Below are 15,335 nucleotides of genomic sequence, written 5' to 3'. Positions count from 1 at the left end.
CCCATCCACCCATCCACTCCTCCCTGCCTCCCTCCACCTCCCTCCCCCCACCCCCCGCCAACACAACCTCCACTCCATTCTCCCCCTCTTGCCTCTCTCTTCTTTTCCTTTCCTCCTGCCCCCTTTCTCCTCACCCCCACCCCTGCCAGGCCACCTCGGGGCAGCCTGCAGAAGCTGCCAGCAGCCCAGGAGGCAGCCAGCCCCAAGCAGACCACAAAGAGTTTTCCCTTTGGAAAGGAAGAAGGAGGTGGGGGGGGTGGAAAAAACACCCGACACAACCCAACACAACAACCTTGCCTAAGCTGTAATTAGGGGCAGCACTTCAAACCCTAATCTGTGCTGAGCCAACTTGCAAACAGAGCACTTCTCAGATCCCTTTTCATGTCCTCAGTAGTTAGGGTTTGCTGGAGCTGCTTTGCATCCCGAGGAGCATTTACCGCTGCCAGGCAAACCAAAGCCTCCAGCGCTGCCAATTAACGTCCCGAGCCTAATCGAGGCCAGCTTCCTAGAGGTATATAAAGGCCCCCAGCAGCCCTCTGTCACTTCAGCGGGAATCTCTGTCCCTCTCCCTGCGGAAGAGCTGAGCCCTCCCCCCCACCCCCCACACACACCCACCCCCACCAAGACCTCTCCTCTCCTTCCAGCCATGAGCAGGCAGGCGCCGACGGTGCGCTCCGTGCTGGGGCGAAGAGCTTTCAGCTCGGCTTCGGAGGTCTGCGGCCGCAGCTACGCCGCCTCCGCCTGCCCGCCGGCCAGGTGCGGGGCCGGCGCCTACAGCAGCCGGAGCGTCTGCAACCTGGGGGCGAGCAGGAGGATCTCCTACGTCAATGGGGGCTGCGGGGCCGCCTGCTTCGGCGAGTTCGGCTTGGCAGGCGCCGGCTACGGCGGCGGCGCCGGCGGCAGGGTCGGGGTCTGCGGCCCCCGGGGCTACAGCATCGTCAGGGGCTACCCCGAGCGCAAGGCTGACGGCATCCAAGGCATCTGCATCGACGAGAGGCTGCTGAAGCCTCTCTGCGTGGGGGTCGACCCCCTGGAGCATGAGATACGCTGCCAGGAGAAGGAGCAGATCAAGAGCCTCAACACCCAGTTCGCCTGCTTCATCGACAAGGTGAGCGCGGCCCGCGGCGGCACAGCCACAGCCCAGCCCCTCCGGGAGCCCCAAGAAGGGCTGGGCTGGGGCCGGAATGGAACAGAATAGGATAGAATGGAATGGAATAGAATAGAATAGAATAGGATAGAATGGGATGGAATAGAATAGAATAGGATAGAATGGGATGGAATAGGATGGGATGGAATGGAATAGGATGGAATGGAATGGAATGGAATAGAATAGGATAGAATGGGATGGAATAGGATGGGATGGAATGGAATAGGATGGGATGGAATGGAATAGGATAGAATAGAATGGAATGGAATAGAATAGGATAGAATGGGATGGAATAGAATAGAATGGGATGGAATAGGATGGGATGGAATGGAATGGAATGGAATGGAATGGAATAGAATAGGATAGAATAGAATAGAATGGAATGGAATGGAATAGAATAGGATAGAATGGGATGGAATAGAATAGAATGGGATGGAATAGGATGGGATGGAATGGAATAGGATAGAATAGAATGGAATGGAATAGAATAGGATGGAATGGAATGGAATAGGATAGAATAGAATAGGATAGAATAGGATGGAATGGAATAGAATAGAATGGAATAGGATAGGATAGAATAGGATAGGATAGAATAGAATAGAATAGGATAGAATAGAATAGAATAGAATTCACCAGGTTGGTAAAAGACCTCAGAGATCACCAAGTCCAACCTCTCACCCAGCACCATCCAATCAACTCAACCATGGCACCAAGGGCCTCATCCAGGCTCTTCTTCAACACCTCCAGGGATGTGGACTCCACCACCTCCCTGGGCAGCACATCCCCAGGGCCAATCTCTCTTGCTGGGAAGAATTTCTTCCTTACCTCCAGCCTGAACCTCCCCTGGCACAGCTTGAGACTGTGGCCTCTTGTTCTGGTGCTGCTTGCCTGGGAGAAGAGCCCAACCCCCAGCTGGCTACAACCTCCCTGCAGGCAGTTGGAGAGAGCAAGAAGGTCTCCCCTGAGCCTCCTCTTCTCCAGGCTAAGCAACCCCAGCTCCCTCAGCCTCTCCTCATGGGGTTTGTGCTCCTTGTCCAGCCAAGGGTCCAGCTGCCCACAGAGTTGTGTTGGGTCAGAGGGAGGCCTTCAGTGTTCCTCATGGCCACACACTGGGCCTGCTGTTTGCTGCTGTCTGTGTGACAGCCAAGGTCTCCTCTCCATGCTCCACTTCTCACTGCAACCTTGGTCTAGCTCAGCTCTAAGTCCCAGCCCTGATGGCCTCATCTTTGGGCCCCAGATTGGATCCTCTTTCCCTCTTTAAATCATTCCCAAACCATTCCTGGGGGCAAGGAAGGTTAGCCTTGATCCAGGCACCTCAGTGTTAGATACCTCATTTGGCACCAGGCTTGGCAGAGGTAGCTCTTGGCTGGACTTGGTAGCTCCTGGACTTGATCATCTGAGAGATCTTTTGCAACCCAAATGACTCTGAGATTCCAAGTCTGAGCTGCCCCTTCAGGATGGACCTGGAGATCTCAAAGGTCTTCTCCAACCTGAATGGTTCTGAGCTGTCCCTTCAGGATGGACCTGGAGATCTCAAGGCTCTCTTCCAACCTGAGTGACTCTGAGCTGCCCCTTCAGGTTGGACCTGATGAGCTCAAGGCTCTCTTCCAACCTGAATGGTTCTGAGCTGTCCCTTCAGGTTGGACCTGGAGACCTCAAGGCTCTCTTCCAACCTGAATGGTTCTGAGCTGTCCCTTCAGGTTGGACCTGGAGATCTCAAGGCTCTCTTCCAACCTGAGTGGTTCTGAGCTGTCCCTTCAGGTTGGACCTGGAGATCTCAAGGCTCTCTTCCAACCTGAATGGTTCTGAGCTGTCCCTTCAGGCTGGACCTGGAGATCTCAAGGCTCTCTTCCAACCTGAATCGTTCTGAGCTGTCCCTTCAGGCTGGACCTGATGATCTCAAGGCTCTCTTCCAACCTGAGTGGTTCTGAGCTGTCCCTTCAGGCTGGACCTGATGATCTCAAGGCTCTCTTCCAACCTGAGTGGTTCTGAGCTGTCCCTTCAGGCTGGACCTGGAGATCTCAAGGCTGTCTTCCAACCTGAGTGGTTCTGAGCTGTCCCTTCAGGTTGGACCTGATGATCTCAAGGCTCTCTTCCAACCTAAATGATTCTGAGATGCCACTTCAGGATCCCTTGGTAGAAAATACCCCAGAGACAGACAGGTTCCACCCTCTGGGGGCTCCACCTCCCCCCAGGCTACCTCGGAGGCCGCATCCGGAGGAGCCTTCCCTCTGCGGCTGCTCAGCCCTCGCCCTTCTCGCCTGATCTGAGGAGCTGCTCCTGTCTGGCCTGCAGGTTCGCTTCCTGGAGCAGCAGAACAAGGTGCTGGAGACCAAGTGGGGCCTGCTGCAGCAGTATGTCCTGCCCAAGAAAGGCAAGAACCTGGAGCTCTACTTCGAGAACTACATCTGCGACCTGCGGAAGCGCCTGGACTGCCTGCTCTGCGAGAAGCAGAAGCTGGGCAGCGAGGAGTGCGCCACCAGCCAGCTGGTGGAGGAGTTCAAGTGCAAGTAAGGACCCCCAGGGCCCCTCCAGCTGCTTGGCATCCCCCTGCTGCTCTGGTTGGGCTCAGGCAAGGCCTCCCAGCCCCTCCGGGGCTGCCCCACTCCTCTGTCTGCCCTCGCGAAGCCTTTTGCATTGGTAATGAAGAGGCTTCTGATCTGGGGTGCTCTGAAGTCTGCTCCCCAGGGGCTCTGCTGCCAGCCTGGGAGCCAGCCAAGGTTGCTGTTTGCTGCTGCTGGTTGGTGTCTGGGTGCCTGCTGCTGCTCCCCAGCCCTTGTGCTCTCCTCAGCTCTCCCCAGCCCTTGAGCTCTCCCCAGCCCTTGAGCTCTCCCCAGCCCTTGAGCTCTCCCCAGCCCTTGAGCTCTCCTCAGCCCTCCCCAGCCCTTGTGCTCTCCTCAGCCCTCCCCAGCCCTTGTGCTCTCCCCAGCCCTCCCCAGCCCTTGAGCTCTCCCCAGCCCTCCCCAGCCCTTGAGCTCTCCCCAGCCCTCCCCAGCCCTTGTGCTCTCCCCAGCCCTCCCCAGCCCTTGTGCTCTCTTCAGCCCTCCCCAGCCCTTGAGCTCTCCTCATCCCTCCCCAGCCCTTGAGCTCTCCTCAGCCCTCCCCAGCCCTTGTGCTCTCCTCAGCTCTCCCCAGCCCTTGAGCTCTCCTCATCCCTCCCCAGCCCTTGAGCTCTCCTCAGCCCTCCCCAGCCCTTGTGCTCTCCTCAGCCCTCCCCAGCCCTTGTGCTCTCCCCAGCCCTCCCCAGCCCTTGAGCTCTCCCCAGCCCTCCCCAGCCCTTGAGCTCTCCTCATCCCTCCCCAGCCCTTGAGCTGTCCCCAGCCCTTGAGCTCTCCTTGTCCCACAGATACGAGGAGGAGATCAACAGGCGCACCACGGTGGAGAATGAGTTTGTGGCACTCAAAAAGGTGAGGAGTTTGGGGCTCCCCAGCTCAGGGGGGACAGGGATCTGCTGGAGAGAGCCCAGCAGAGGGCTACCAGGATGCTGGAGTGACCTGGAGCACTGCCCTATGAGGAGAGGCTGAGCCCTGGAGAAGTCTGAGAGGGATCTGATCGATGTCTATCAATAGCTAAGGGCTGGGGGGGCAGGGGGGAGGGGACAGGGCCAGGCTCTGCTCAGCTCCACCCTGGGGCAGGCCAAGGGGCAGTGGATGGAAACTGCAGCCCAGGAGGTTCCACCTCAGCACCAGGAGGAACTTCTGCACTGGGAGGCTCCCAGAGCCCTGGAGCAGGCTGCCCAGGGAGGTTGTGGAGCCTCCTTCCCTGGAGGCCTCCCAGCCCCATCTGGATGTGTCCCTGGGGGCCCTGTGCTGGGTTCTGTGGTCCTGCTCTGGCAGGGGGGGTTGGACTGGATGACCTTCAGAGGTCCCTTCAAACCCCTAACATCCTCTAAACCTCTGCTCCTGTCAACCCAGCACCACCACCATGGGCTCCAAACCACATCCCCAGCACCCACAGGTTTCTTGAGCCCCTCCAGGGATGGAGACTCCACCACCTCCCTGGGCAGCCTCTCCCCATCTAGGGAAATCTTCTGCACTGGGAGGCTCCCAGGGCCCTGGAGCAGGCTGCCCAGAGAGGTTGTGGAGCCTCCTTCCCTGGAGCCTTTCCAGCCCCAGCTGGATGTGCTCCTGAGGGACCCTGCTCTGGCAGGGGGGTTGGACTGGAGGACCTCCAGGGGTCCCTTCCAACCCCTAACCTTCTGTGGTAAAGAGGCACAGGGGCAGAGAAAGAGGCAACTGGCACCAGAGAATGGTGGAGATTGGAAGGGACCTGTGGAGACCACCAAGTCCAAACCCTCTGCTGATGGTCTCCACAGGTCCTGGGGCAGCTTGCAGAGGATGGCATCCAGGTGGGTTTGGAATGACTCCAGAGATGGAGACTCCACCACCTCTCTGGGCAGCCTGCTCCAAGGCTCCACCACCCTCACAGGAGGGAAGTTCCTCCTCCTGTTTGGATGGAACTTGTGGTGGCCAAGGCTGTTATTTGCTGCTAATGGTTGGTGTCTGGGTGGCTGCTGCTGCTCCTCAGCCCTTGTGCTCTCCTCAGCCCTCCCCAGCCCTTGTGCTCTCCTCAGCTCTCCTCAGCCCTTTTGCTCTCCTTGTGCTCTCCTCAGCCCTTTTGCTCTCCTTGTGCTCTCCTCAGCCCTTGTGCTCTCCTTGTGCTCTCCTCAGCCCTCCCCAGACCTTGTGCTCCCTGGGCAGCCTGCTCCAAGGCTCCACCACCCTCACAGGAGGGAAGTTCCTCCTCCTGTTTGGATGGAACTTGTGGTGGCCAAGGCTGTTATTTGCTGCTAATGGTTGGTGTCTGGGTGGCTGCTGCTGCTCCCCAGCCCTTGAGCTCTCCCCAGCCCTTGAGCTCTCCCCAGCCCTTGAGCTCTCCTCAGCCCTTGTGCTCTCCTTGCCCCTCCTCAGCCCTTGTGCTCTCCTTGTGCTCTCCTTGTGCTCTCCTTGTGCTCTCCTCAGCCCTTGTGCTCTCCTCAGCCCTTGTGCTCTCCTTGTGCTCTCCTTGTGCTCTCCTTGTGCTCTCCTCAGCCCTTGTGCTCTCCCCAGCCCTTGTGCTCTCCTTGAGCTCTCCTCAGCCCTCCCCAGCCCTTGTGCTCTCCTCATCCCTCCCCAGCCCTTGTGCTCTCCTTGTGCTCTCCTCAGCTCTCCTCAGCCCTTGTGCTCTCCTTGTGCTCTCCTCAGCTCTCCTCAGCCCTTGTGCTCTCCTTGTGCTCTCCTCAGCCCTCCCCAGCCCTTGTGCTCCCTGGGCAGCCTGCTCCAAGGCTCCACCACCCTCACAGGAGGGAAGTTCCTCCTCCTGTTTGGATGGAACTTGTGGTGGCCAAGGCTGTGCCTGTTGCCTCTTGTCCTGTCCCAGTGGGAGGACAGGAGTGGGAGAGGTCACTCTGGGACAGCTGCTGTCTAAGATGTTGGCTGCTTCCCAGCTGCCTCCTCACATCCTTTATTCTTGGACATCAGAAAAGCAGAAACCATTTGAACAATATTAAACCAAACAGCAACCACCACCTGGAGCAACACAAGGGAGAACTCAAAGGATGTTGAAAGCCTCATTAGGCTCAACCCTGAGCTGGTAGCTTTGGTCCTGAGGAACAAATGAAGCCAAATGAATTCCTGCCAGTCATGTTGGAAGGGTTTTGTTTCCCTTCAGGAGCCAGCAGAGCATCCTGACTCATCCCCTCACACCTTCCTGCTCCTGGAGTCCTGTTGGGGCAGGTTTCTGCTCTCCTGGCTCTGCCTTCTGTGTCTTTCTCCACCAGTTGTTGTTCCTCTCAGCCAGGCTGGGGCTGTCTCCTCTCTTTCAGGATGCAGACTGCATCTTTCTGAACAAGGAAGAGCTGGAGGTGAAGGTGGATCTGCTGAGGCGGCAGCTGGAGCTGTTGAAATGTGTGTTTGAGGAGGTGAGTCCCTGCTGGGCTGCTCCAGGAGCTGGCTGGGGCTCACCCTTCAGCTGCTTGAGAGCCCTCTGGACAAGGCTCTGGGCAGCCTCAGCTGGTGGAGGATGTCCCTGCTGACTGCAGGGGGCTTGGACTGGGTGAGCTTTGGAGGTCCCTTCCAACCCAGACCAGTCCAGGAGTCCCTGTTGGAACTGGGTGGCCTTTAAGGTCCCTTCCAACCCAGACCAGCCCAGGATTCTATGTTGGCACTGGGTGGCCTTTAAGGTCCCTTCCAACCCAAACCAGTCCAGGATTCCCTGTTGGAACTGGGTGGCCTTTAAGGTCCCTTCCAACCCAGACCAGTCCAGGAGTCCCTGTTGGCACTGGGTGGCCTTTAAGGTCCCTTCCAACCCAAACCAGTCCAGGATTCCCTGTTGGCACTGGGTGGCCTTTAAGGTCCCTTCCAACCCAAACCAGTCCAGGATTCTATGTTGGAACCAGATGGTCTTCAAGGTCCCTTCCAACCCAATCCATTCTAGGCTTCCCTGTTGGCACTGGGTGGCCTTTAAGATCCATTCCAGCCCAAACCATTCTAGGATTCTGTGCTGGAACCAGATGGCCTTCAAGGTCCCTTCCAACCCAAACCAGTCTAGGATTGGCCTTTAAGGTCCCTTCCAACCTAAACCATTCTAAGTTTCTATGGTTCTCTGTTGGAACCAGATAGCCTTTAAGGTCCTTTCCAACCCAATCCAGTCTAGGATTCTGTGCTGGAACCTGATGGTCTTCAAGGTCCCTTCCAACCCAATCCATTCTAGGAGTCCCTGTTGGAACTGGGTGGCCTTTAAGGTCCCTTCCAACCCAAGCCATTCTAGGATTCCCTGTTGGAACTAGATGGCCTTCAAAGTCCCTTCCAACCCAGACCATTCCATGGATCTGTGTCTTACCCCAAGCCCTCAGCACCTGGCAGCCTGAGGCCCAAGGCTGGTATCACATCAGCAGCACTGAGCTGGCAGCTGGGTGGTTCCCCCTTGCTTGACACAGCTCCAGGTCTGGGCTGGCTGTGTCCTACCTCTTGCCCTGAGCCAAGAGAAGAGCCCAGCCAGTTCCTCCAGCTTGCTGCTGTCTGATGAGAGATGGAGAAGCTCCCAGCTGGATCCTGTCATTAGCAGCAGCAAAGCAGCTGAAGATGAGAGGGTGCCAAGGGTTAAGTCACTCAGGTTCCTTGCCCTTGATGTGGACAGGATTGCTGCAGGTCAGCAGGGCAGGTCAGCAGCTGGCAGGCTGCAACCCATCCAGCAGGGAGGGTTTCTGCTGAGCCAACCCGAAGGACTTGCTGGGGCCCTGAGCTGGGGGGGTGGAGGGGGTGGAAGGGGGTTGCAGCCCCACCTGAGGGCAGCTGCTGGATGCATGCAGAGGGCAGGACTCCTTAGCTGGCCAATTCCTTAGCTTCCATGGGTGCCAAGAGCATCATCCTCACCTTGGCACCCTTGGATTGGGCCCTGCTGCAGGAGCCACCTCCTTGGCACGCTGGCAGCTCTCAGTGGGAACAGATTGGAGCTCAGGGAGGTGGTTGGCTTCCACTGGTTAAGGATTCATAGGATCACAGAATGGTCAAGGCTGGAAGGGACCCCAAGGATGAGGCAGTGCCACCCCCCACCTGCCATGGGCAGGGAGCCCTCACACCACAGCAGGTTGCTCACAGCCACCTCCAGCCTGGCCCTCAGCACCTCCAGGGCTGAGGCTTCCAGCACTCCCTGGGCAACCTGTGCCAGGCTCTCAGCACCCTCCTGGGGAACAACTTCTTCCTCACATCCAATCTGAGTCTCCCCACTTCCAGTTTTTCTCCATCCCCCCCAGTCCTCTCCCTCCCTGACAGCCTCCAAAGTCCCTCCCCAGCTTTTCTGGGGCTCCTGGGAGGCCACCAGCAGGTCTGAATCTCCTCACTTCCAGTGGTTGATAACAAAGAGCACAGATTGATTCCAAAGAGGATGAAAGCAGCCACTCTGAGCTGTAAGGTGGACTGGGGGAGAGGTTGGAGCTGCTAGGGGCTTCTGCTTCCCTTTGCTGCTTCACCTGGCAAGGGCTCTGCTGCAGGGATGCTGCCAGGGACACGCTTGGGACTGCTCTTAGCTGCTTCCAGGACCCCCTCTGTAAGTGGCACTCTGAGGCTCTGCAGTGCTGGGCACTCTACAAGGCAGCAATCAAGGCCTTGTGGGAGGACTTCTGAGCTCCTCTGCATGCCTGGAGTCTGGTTGCTGTATGGCCATGGGGCTCCTGCCTTCCTTCATCCCCCACCAGGGGCAGCCCGGATGGGTAGAAGGCAAACGACAGTGGGGGGTGGGGGATTGCTGTCCCCGACCCTTCCTCCTGCACTGTGAAGCCTGAGGCCTGCTGAGAGCTGCCTAAAGCCTTCCCCTCCCCTGCAGGAGCGAGCCCAGGTGGACAGGCAGCTGTGTGACACCTCAGTGGTGGTGAAGATGGACAACAACCGGGACCTGGACATGGAGAGCATCATCAAGAACGTGGAGTGCTGGTACCAGGAGATAGCTCAGAAGAGCAAAGAGGAAGTTGATGCTTTCTACCAAACCAGGGTGGGTAGTGAGCAGCCAGCTGGGTGGTGCTGCCAGGAGCCAGCAGGCTGCAGGGCAAACCCAACCCTGGCCTTGTTCTTGGGGGGGGTCTGCAGTTCCAGGAGCTGCAGGACAAGAGGGGGAAGTACTGCGACGACCTCCAGAGCAACAAGTGCGAGATCTCGGAGCTGACTCGCATGATCCAGAAGCTGCAGTGCGAGCTGGAGAACGCCAAGAAGCAGGTGGGAGAGCCCCAGGGGTGATGCTTCCAGACAGGGCAGGGCCAGGGAGGGCAGCTCAGCCACGGGGCAAGAGCCTCCACTAGACTTCAGGCCTGCTGGAGGCTGGGGTTGGGAAGCCGCCAGAGGCTGACGGAGGGAAGGACTCTGGTGGCCGCCTCCTCTCTTTGCCGCTGGGAGAGAGGATGAATCCAGACCCTGAATGGCCAGGACGTAGGAAGCAAAGCCTTGGGCACTCCTGCACTGTCACCTTCCTCTCTGCCAGGTCTCCTGCCTGCAGACCTCCATCTGTGACGTGGAGCAGCGTGGGGACTGCGCCCTCAAAGACGCCCGGGAGAAGCACATTGAGCTGCAGAGCGCCCTGCAGAAGGCCAAGGACGAGCTGGCTTGCATGCTCAGGGACTACCAGGAGCTGCTCAACGTCAAACTGGCCCTGGACATTGAGATTGCAACATACAAGACCCTGCTGGAGGGGGAAGAGAGCAGGTGGGTGCCAGAGGCCCTCTCCCTTGTCTCCTGCAGAGCAGAGAGCAGAGCAATGCCAACTCCCCAGGGGATTTTGCAGCTCCATCATCATGGAGTCCCAGAGTGGCTCAGCCTGGAAGGGAGCTCAGAGCTCAGCCAGTTCCAAGCTCCCCACCCTGCCCAGGGACTGCTCTCAGCCAGGCTCAGCTGCTCAGGGCCTCATCCAGCCTGGCCCTCAGCACCCCCAGGCAGGAGGCAGCCACAGCCTCCCTGGGCAGCCTGGGCCAGGCTCTCAGCAGCCTCCTGCTGCAGAGCTTCTCCCTCAGCTCCACTCCAAGCCTGCTCTGCCTCAGCTCCAAACCCTTCCCCCTGGGGCTGGCTCCAGCCCCCCTCAGCCAAAGTCTCTCTGCAGCCTTCCTGCAGGATCCCTTCAGGCTCTGGGGGCAGCTCTGAGGTGCCCCTGGAGCCTTCTCCCCTCTGGGCTGCACAGCCCCAGCTGCCTCAGGCTGTGCTCCCAGCAGAGCTGCTCCAGCCCTGGCAGCCTCTCTGTGGCCTCCCCTGGGCTCCCCCCAGCAGCTCTGTGGCCTCCTGCTGCTGGGGACAGCAGAGCTGGAGGCAGGGTTGGAGCTGAGGTCTCAGCAGGGCAGAGATCTTCCCAAGCTCACAGAAACTGGGGCTGGAGAAAGAGCTGGAGGCCACAGAAGCCTCCCTTGTGCCAGCAAAAACAGTTCCTGCCCTAGGGATAGGCAGGCATGTTCCAACAGGAGGCTCTGTGGGGTGGATGCATGGCTGCAAGTCATGAGGAACAGCAGGCTGCTAGCTGGGGATGCTGCTGGCCCAGAGCCTGATGTCTGCCTCTCCTCTCTCCACTAACAGGATATGTGTGGGGAACCCTGTGAGTGTCTGTAAGTATCCTGGAGGGCTCCAACCATGAGGCTCTCTCATGGAGTAGTGCCCCCCACCCCCATTTGTCCCACCTCCCTCTGCCTCCCTTCTCCATTTCAGCCCCAGGAGAGTTTAAGCCCAGAGTTCTCAACCACCTCTTAACTTCTCCCCCCCAAAATGTTCAGCTTTTGGATGGAGGGAGGGAAGCTCAAAGCCCTGACCCTTTTCCACCCTTGGAGGCAAGAGTGAGGTGCCCTGGGGAAGCCAGCAGGCAATGAAGCTGGGAAAGAACCAAGCCCCAGGGAGCTGAGCAGTGTGGGAACCGGGAGGAGGTGTGAGGGAATGTGTTGGGACATGGGGCAGGAGCTGGGAGGAGCAGGGGCTCAGACCTGCTGGGCAGGGGCTGGGAGGAGCAGGGGCTCAGACCTGCTGGGCAAAGCCAGAGGGACTCAGGGCAGGGGCTGGGAGGAGCAGGGGCTCAGATCTGCTGGGCAAAGCCAGAGGGACTCAGGAGAGGAGCTGGGAGGAGCAGGGGCTCAGACCTGCTGGACAAAGCCAGAGGGAAGCAGGGCAGGGGCTGGGAGGAGCAGGGGCTCAGCCTTGCTGGGCAAAGCCAGAGGGACTCAGGAGAGGAGCTGGGAGGAGCAGGGACTCAGACCTGCTGGGCAGGGGCTGGGAGGAGCAGGGGCTCAGACCTGCTGGGCAAAGCCAGAGGGAATCAGGGCAGGGGCTGGGAGGAGCAGGGGCTCAGACCTGCAGGGCAGGGGCTGGGAGGAGCAGGGGCTCAGACCTGCTGGGCAAAGGCAGAGGGAAGCAGGGCAGGGGCTGGGAGGAGCAGGGGCTCAGCCCTGCTGGGCAGGGGCTGGGAGGAGCAGGGGCTCAGCCCTGCTGGACAAAGCCAGAGGGAAGCAGGGCAGGGGCTGGGAGGAGCAGGGGCTCAGACCTGCTGGACAAAGCCAGAGGGAAGCAGGGCAGGGGCTGGGAGGAGCAGGGGCTCAGCCCTGCTGGGCAGGGGCTGGGAGGAGCAGGGGCTCAGCCCTGCTGGACAAAGCCAGAGGGAAGCAGGGCAGGGGCTGGGAGGAGCAGGGGCTCAGACCTGCTGGACAAAGCCAGAGGGACTCAGGGCAGGGGCTGGGAGGAGCAGGGGCTCAGACCTGCTGGGCAGGGGCTGGGAGGAGCAGGGGCTCAGACCTGCTGGGCAAAGCCAGAGGGAATCAGGGCAGGGGCTGGGAGGAGCAGGGGCTCAGACCTGCTGGGCAAAGCCAGAGGGAAGCAGGGCAGGGGCTGGGAGGAGCAGGGGCTCAGATCTGCTGGGCAGGGGCTGGGAGGAGCAGGGGCTCAGACCTGCTGGGCAGGGGCTGGGAGGAGCAGGGGCTCAGACCTGCTGGGCAGGGGCTGGGAGGAGCAGGGGCTCAGATCTGCTGGGCAGGGGCTGGGAGGAGCAGGGGCTCAGCCCTGCTGGGCAGGGGCTGGGAGGAGCAGGGGCTCAGATCTGCTGGGCAAAGCCAGAGGGAATCAGGAGAGGAGCTGGGAGGAGCAGGGGCTCAGCCCTGCTGGACAAAGCCAGAGGGACTCAGGAGAGGAGCTGGGAGGAGCAGGGGCTCAGATCTGCTGGGCAAAGCCAGAGGGAATCAGGAGAGGGGCTGGGAGGAGCAGGGGCTCAGCCCTGCTGGGCAAAGCCAGAGGGAAGCAGGGCAGGGGCTGGGAGGAGCAGGGGCTCAGCCCTGCTGGACAAAGCCAGAGGGACTCAGGAGAGGAGCTGGGAGGAGCAGGGGCTCAGACCTGCTGGGCAGGGGCTGGGAGGAGCAGGGGCTCAGACCTGCTGGGCAAAGCCAGAGGGAATCAGGGCAGGGGCTGGGAGGAGCAGGGGCTCAGACCTGCAGGGCAGGGGCTGGGAGGAGCAGGGGCTCAGACCTGCTGGACAAAGCCAGAGGGAAGCAGGGCAGGGGCTGGGAGGAGCAGGGGCTCAGACCTGCTGGACAAAGCCAGAGGGAAGCAGGGCAGGGGCTGGGAGGAGCAGGGGCTCAGACCTGCTGGACAAAGCCAGAGGGACTCAGGAGAGGAGCTGGGAGGAGCAGGGGCTCAGACCTGCTGGGCAAAGCCAGAGGGAAGCAGGGCAGGGGCTGGGAGGAGCAGGGGCTCAGACCTGCTGGACAAAGCCAGAGGGACTCAGGAGAGGAGCTGGGAGGAGCAGGGGCTCAGACCTGCTGGACAAAGCCAGAGGGAAGCAGGGCAGGGGCTGGGAGGAGCAGGGGCTCAGCCCTGCTGGGCAGGGGCTGGGAGGAGCAGGGGCTCAGCCCTGCTGGACAAAGCCAGAGGGAAGCAGGGCAGGGGCTGGGAGGAGCAGGGGCTCAGACCTGCTGGGCAAAGCCAAGAGGGAAGCAGGGCAGGGGCTGGGAGGAGCAGGGGCTCAGATCTGCTGGACAAAGCCAGAGGGACTCAGGAGAGGAGCTGGGAGGAGCAGGGGCTCAGACCTGCTGGACAAAGCCAGAGGGAAGCAGGGCAGGGGCTGGGAGGAGCAGGGGCTCAGACCTGCTGGGCAAAGCCAGAGGGAATCAGGAGAGGAGCTGGGAGGAGCAGGGGCTCAGACCTGCTGGGCAGGGGCTGGGAGGAGCAGGGGCTCAGACCTGCTGGGCAAAGCCAGAGGGAATCAGGGCAGGAGCTGGGAGGAGCAGGGGCTCAGACCTGCTGGGCAAAGCCAGAGGCAATCAGGGGTGTGCGTTTCTGTCACTCCTGACACAACTTTGCTTTGAGAGAGAGACTCTCCCCACACTGACCCCCCCGGGGGCTGTCTTGCAGCCGTGGTCAGCAGCGGCTACAACATCCCGGAGGACTGCGGGCTGCTGGCTGCCGGCGGAGCCGCCTGCGGCTACGGCTCCCTGGGGAGGAGATCCGGACGCCACAGCTCCCAGAACGGAGGATTCAGCTCCAGGAGCGCTGGGATCCACCCCAAGAGGGTCCTCAGCTCGGTGGCCAAGCAGTGCGTGCCGGAGGTCTACTGCCAGCCGGGAGTGGTCAGCTGCAAAGCCGGGGGGGGGTTCAGCTCCCGCAGCGGGGGGTACCCGGCCCGCACCCTCATCAGCGCGGCCAACCCGCCCTTGAATGCCAGGCTGGGGCCCTGCCAGCCCGGGGGGGTGGTCAGCTTTGGCACCCAGGGCTGTGTCGTCAGGCAGCTGGCGGGGTCCCCCGTCGTGGTCGCCAGCGGCCCCGAGGTGGTGGGCTGCAACAACGGCGTGGTGCCGGGGGGCTTCGGGGTGGTCAGAGAGCCCTGCGTGGTCCCCTAGGGCCGCCAGCTGGGGAGGTGGCACAGCCAGAGAGGTCGGAGGGCGGCTCCTGGGACGTGCAGCTCCTGAGAGGTGCAGCTCCTACCCCTGAGACGATGCGGGGTAGCTCCCTGCCCCCTAGCAGCAGCGTTGCGGTCGCCCAAACCCTTTCCTGCCTTCCTGAAGCGTCGGCTAGAACCCCCCCAGGGCTGCTTGCAGAGTCCCCAGCCTGCCCCAGACACATCCCCCAAGCTTCCCCAGCACCCTTGCTGTCTAGAGGCTCGCAGCTTGAAGGCTTTGCTTTGGTGTCCTGGCTTCCCCCTCTGGCTTTCCCCTGTGACCAGCAGCTTCCTTTCCCCCAACCCTCTTCCCTCCACAGAACAACTTCTCCCTTCCAGCTCTTCCCAAAGCATTTCAGACAGGAGAGGGAGGAGCTGACTTCCCCAGGAGCTTCTTGGCTCCTCTCTGGGCTGTGGAATTGCCTGGGGTTTGAGGCTTAAACTTCCAACTTCCCAGCAGAGCATCAAACCCAAACCCCAGCACCCCCAAACAGCCCTGAGCTGAAATGTTCCACAGAAGGCAAATTTCACCTTCCAGAGCCTCCTGCCACAGGCTCTGGCTGGGATTGGCTTCCAGATGCCAACCTTAGACCCTTGATTTGCTTCTGCAGGGTAGGGGGTGGCTGCTTGGAAGCCTGCTGATGCTGGAGAAGAGCTCCCCCACAGCCCCATCCCCAAGTTAGTGGTGCCCAGATTGTTTGAGTTGACTTCTTCCACCCCCCCTGAGGTTATTGGTTCCTTGAGTTGACCTCTTCCATCCCCATGAAGCTATTGGTGCCTTGAGTTAACCTCTTCTACCCCAAGGAAGTTAGTGGTGCCTTGAGTTGACCTC

The 15,335-nt window shown here is 60.4% G+C and overlaps 1 protein-coding gene across 1 annotated transcript; it reads left to right on the top strand.

Annotated features, from left to right (window-relative positions):
* The first annotated feature begins 646 nt into the window (after nt 1-646).
* LOC104310019 (keratin, type II cytoskeletal 4-like) lies at nt 647-14,465 on the top strand. Its single transcript, XM_054177382.1, has 9 exons — nt 647-1,108; nt 3,443-3,657; nt 4,494-4,554; nt 6,951-7,046; nt 9,449-9,613; nt 9,709-9,834; nt 10,097-10,317; nt 11,173-11,201; nt 13,981-14,465. Exons 1-9 carry the CDS (start codon nt 647-649, stop codon nt 14,463-14,465), a joined length of 1,860 nt encoding a protein of 619 aa, XP_054033357.1.
* Nucleotides 14,466-15,335: the final 870 nt, after the last annotated feature.

The sequence above is a fragment of the Dryobates pubescens genome, chromosome 40 (assembly GCF_014839835.1).
Source record: "Dryobates pubescens isolate bDryPub1 chromosome 40, bDryPub1.pri, whole genome shotgun sequence".
Taxonomy (NCBI): Eukaryota; Metazoa; Chordata; class Aves; order Piciformes; family Picidae; genus Dryobates; species Dryobates pubescens.
The sequence above is the reverse complement of the archived record's forward strand: the minus strand, read 5'-3'. Positions and strand labels throughout refer to the sequence as shown.